The 4,002-nt window shown below is 47.0% G+C and overlaps 1 protein-coding gene across 1 annotated transcript in view; it reads left to right on the top strand.

Annotated features, from left to right (window-relative positions):
* Positions 1-4,002, top strand: part of LOC103918934 (discoidin domain-containing receptor 2-like) — a 46,241-nt gene that overhangs the window by 34,556 nt on the left and 7,683 nt on the right. Inside the window, exons 13-14 of the mRNA XM_009326359.1 lie at positions 1,760-1,881; positions 2,264-2,461. Coding sequence (XP_009324634.1) covers positions 1,760-1,881; positions 2,264-2,461 — 320 coding nt within the window. The remainder of the gene's footprint in view (positions 1-1,759; positions 1,882-2,263; positions 2,462-4,002) is intronic.

The raw sequence follows: 4,002 nt of genomic DNA, 5'->3' as shown, positions 1-4,002 counted from the left end.
CCAGCTTTTGCTCATTTGCAGCCTTAAATTCTACCTGTCTACTACATTTTGGCAAAGCACAGCCCTTGACTGCTTCCTCCTCTGTGATGTGCCCATCTTTATAGTTCCTCCCTTCTGACAGCACATCTTCCCTACCCCAGCCCCTTCCCTGTCCCCCTCACTTTTTTCTGGATCACTCACTCTGTGTATTGGGAAGGTGCTGACATCCTCAACCTCTTCACCTGGCTGTCAGTGTAGCCCCTTCTGCTGTTGCCTGGATCCTGCCCTGTCTTGGGCTGTGCTCCAAAAGTGAAACAGAGAGGCTTTTTCTTCTCATTGCTTTGCTTCTGGTTTCTCCTTCCCTCTCATTCCTGTCCTTCTAATAACCGTCAAAGCTTTCTCCTCCTCCTCCTCCTGGCAGCAGCTAGGCTATTCCATCTCCATTTTGCAAACATGCCACATTGCATTCTCCCATCTCTCCTCCTCACCTCCTTAGTCTTTACCAAACTGGTCATCATCACATGCTCTGTTCCACTGCTCTGGCTGCAGTCTTGCTTCTAGCAACATGGCTCACTGCTTTTTTCACGTCTCCACTCAGAGCTTTCTTCCCTTTCAATCTTTTTTTCTTGCTCCTAATCATCCACTCCGTGGACTCAGTGACACATTACCTGCGCTTGTAATACATGCGCTTAGTACTGTGGCTCTCTTTCCAATTCCTAGTCTCGTGACTGTACTTTCACCACAGCAGACTTGATTCTCCTTGTAACTGCAGTAGCATCTTTGTACTCTTGTTTCTGTTATGTGGGTTTGTCCCATTTTCTATGCTGTCTCCTTTTTCTCCTCACCGTGCCCGCCACAAGTTCTTGGTGCTTTTTTCATACAAAATTCATTAAGTTCCCTTACATTCCCCTCACTGCTGCGAGTCTTTGACTGACACATCCAGTCTACTCCCCTCCTCCAGCCCTTTTTCCTATCCCACACACTCAGGTCTGTCTACTTTCCCCACCCCAGCATCTCTTGCCCCGTTCTCCGTTTGAATATGCATTCTGATAACTTCTTAAGCAAGTGTTTTGTCACCCCTTGTTATACAACCCTGGCAGTAATTTTATGTCTTTATTCGTTTATTTATCTGAAGAAACTTGGAATTCTGTGTACTCATCAGAGTATTCATCTTTGGGTATATTCACAGGTGAGATGTTCACATCGCACACACATGGACACACACACTCTTTTTTGGTGGGGTGGGGGTGGAAATAGAGGACTTCGGATAGCTGTCTGTAATTCCTGGATGCTCCTCAGTTAAGTTTGAGCAGTGACTCAAGCCAGGCTGCAGGACAGTTCTGGACTTGTATGGCTGGTGTGATGTGCTGTACATGCCAAACATGCTGCAGCCATGCTGTTTGCATGCACGTGCAGAGCAAAGCAGACAAATCCAGGCACAGTGGCCTTCCTGAACGTCTCCAGTACCTGCTGGGCAAATTGGACTGCCCCAGTAGTCTACTGCACCAATCTGCACGCGTGCAGTGCGCTGGGGACACATCAGGCTGCAATCCATGTGCGTTCCAATGTCAGGGGCTATACAGCATATGTACACATTTTGTCCAGGATCTAGGGTCAACCTATGGGCTATTTCTGATCAGAACAGTGTCACCTTCATTAGATCATTCACTTGGTCATTCTGCCAGGGGTGACCAAACTGGTGACCTCAATGTGACGTCGTTTTCCTCTGGTTTTCTGCCTGTGCATGCTCTCATAGCTGCCTCTCCCTTGTGCCCTGCAGGTGCACCTTTGTGAAGCCGATGGCCTGCTGGAATTCCTGGGAGTCTCACCTACAGAATTCACTCACCAGCCAGTTCTCGTAGCAGTGAAAATGCTGAGATCAGATGTCAACAAAACAGCCAGGTAAGTGCATCCGCAATGCTGACCATCTGAGAAGGAAAGCAAATACTCTCCAGGCAACAGTTTCACATGGGTTAACCCTGGTGACTTCTGTAAGAGAGTGTCATATGTCTCTAGCGTATGTTCTGTGTGTTCATGTAAGGAACAGGACACAAGCAGGGAGTTGGGGTATAGGAGTAGATGTAATGTCAAACTGAAATGCTGTATTAATCCTGTTTGCTGGGGAAGGGGTCAATGTTTGAACGCAAGCACAGAACCAGCTTTCAAACTTACTGTGTGCAGAAGTGTAAATGTTTCCGAACTGAGATTTTCTTACATGCCACTTCTGCTTTCCTTAGACAAAGGAATAGTTTAGGATTCGAACCTGTGTTTTCTGTTTTACAAGAAATGATTTCCTGAAGGAGATCAAGATCATGTCACGGCTGAAGAACCCAAATATCATCCGGCTTCTGGGGGTGTGTGTGCATGATGACCCGCTGTGCATGATAACAGAGTACATGGAAAATGGAGACCTCAATCAGTTCCTGTCACAGAGGGAGATCTACAGCAAATTTGCCATTTCAAACAATATTCCCTGCGTCAGGTAAGAGGAGCTGCCCATCTTTGGGATGAATCAACAATACAGAGGTACCAGTTTCATCTGCTGTGCCTTCTAGGCAGTGACCTTCCTCCAGCCCGACTGTTGCCACGGCACATACTGTGGACACTAGTCCTACTTTGCGTGGGAGGTTGTTCTTGAGGCCTCTGGAGGTCTGTGTTTCCGTGAAGTGTCCCTGACTGGGCTGTTCTCGTCACGGTGACCATCTTAGATGTATTGTTTACTGATGTGACCATCTGTGGGCTTGCATCAAATATTTCATTAATATGGGAAGCCAGTTGCATTACAGCAAGAATTTTGGGATGAAAATCAAGAACATCTCTTAGGCTTTTAAGAAGGTTCATATGTTCTCTGGATATCTAAAAAATATTAGATGAGGGGAGTTGAGTGTGGAGCTTCACTAAGGAAAGATTTTGTCAGCCAACAGAAGGAGAATATTTGGCAAAGGAAACCATTTTCTCTCAGTGGTGGCACTTCTCTCCCTCCTCTATGGAAGGATTAAATCTGAGATAAAAGCTTCTCTACTGTTGCAGAAATCCTTTCCTCAGAGGAGAGTTGTGTAGGACTAACATATTCTGCTTGATAAAGAAACCTGCACTGATCAGCAGTTGCTGCATTGCTTAGCCTTTGGCATGTACCTCCCCAAAGGATTAGATTTATTTATAGTTCAAGAACTAGGCAGTTAGGCAGATCCAGTTCTGTTGATGGACTGGACAGGAGATGGCTGGTTCTTACCATGTCGAGACAACACCAGCGTTTCTGCCAGTAGCTGGCAGTGGTCAGTCGTCCTGTCGGGGAGTGTTAAACTGGCATCCTGCAGTCATGACACACCAGGAACTGTAGGATGGGAGAGGGTTTGCATCTGAGTAGGAATGTATTCCAGCTCTCTCCGGTCTCCTGCCCTTTCTGCACATCTGAAACAGCTTTCACCTTCAGACTTGGGGCTTTTTTTCCAGGCCAAAACCTCAAACTGTCCTTTCTTTATCTCCTCACCTCTCATCTGACTTCAGCACTGTCACTCACATTCTTCCTTGGTTTCCATTACTTGGCTCTTCATCTAGTTTTTCTTTCTCTCCAGCTGATCCTTCAGCCTCTCCTTTTGTCCCTTCCAGCCAGGTATAGTTTCACATTAAAGGAAACCAGTATGACTAGCTCAGATATGTCATATAGTTGTTTACTGAGAGTGAAATGAATTCCCCTGCCAAGGAGTGCAGCTTGTCTCTGCTGGTGCCTGTGGGCATTTGACTGACAGGGCAAGGTCCAACCATCTCACCCGTCTCTCAGGCTCAATACTTGGTGCACCAAATGTGGTGACCAGCCCTTTCCTGCAGAGAGGTCACACATTTGTAAGTCCTTATGGCTCTTTGGTATTTGAAGTGCATCTCCCTGCTGTTTCTCTACTCTGCTCTGGTGAGACCCCACCTGGAGCACTGCCTCCAGCTCTGGAGCCCTCAGCACAGGAAAGACACGGACCTGTTGGAGCGGGTCCAGAGGAGGGTCACAAAAATGCTCAGGGGGATGGAACA

This window comes from Pygoscelis adeliae, unplaced genomic scaffold, assembly GCF_000699105.1.
Source record: "Pygoscelis adeliae isolate BGI_AS28 unplaced genomic scaffold, ASM69910v1 Scaffold436, whole genome shotgun sequence".
In the NCBI taxonomy this organism is placed as follows: Eukaryota; Metazoa; Chordata; class Aves; order Sphenisciformes; family Spheniscidae; genus Pygoscelis; species Pygoscelis adeliae.
This window is presented reverse-complemented; position numbering and strand designations above follow the sequence as displayed.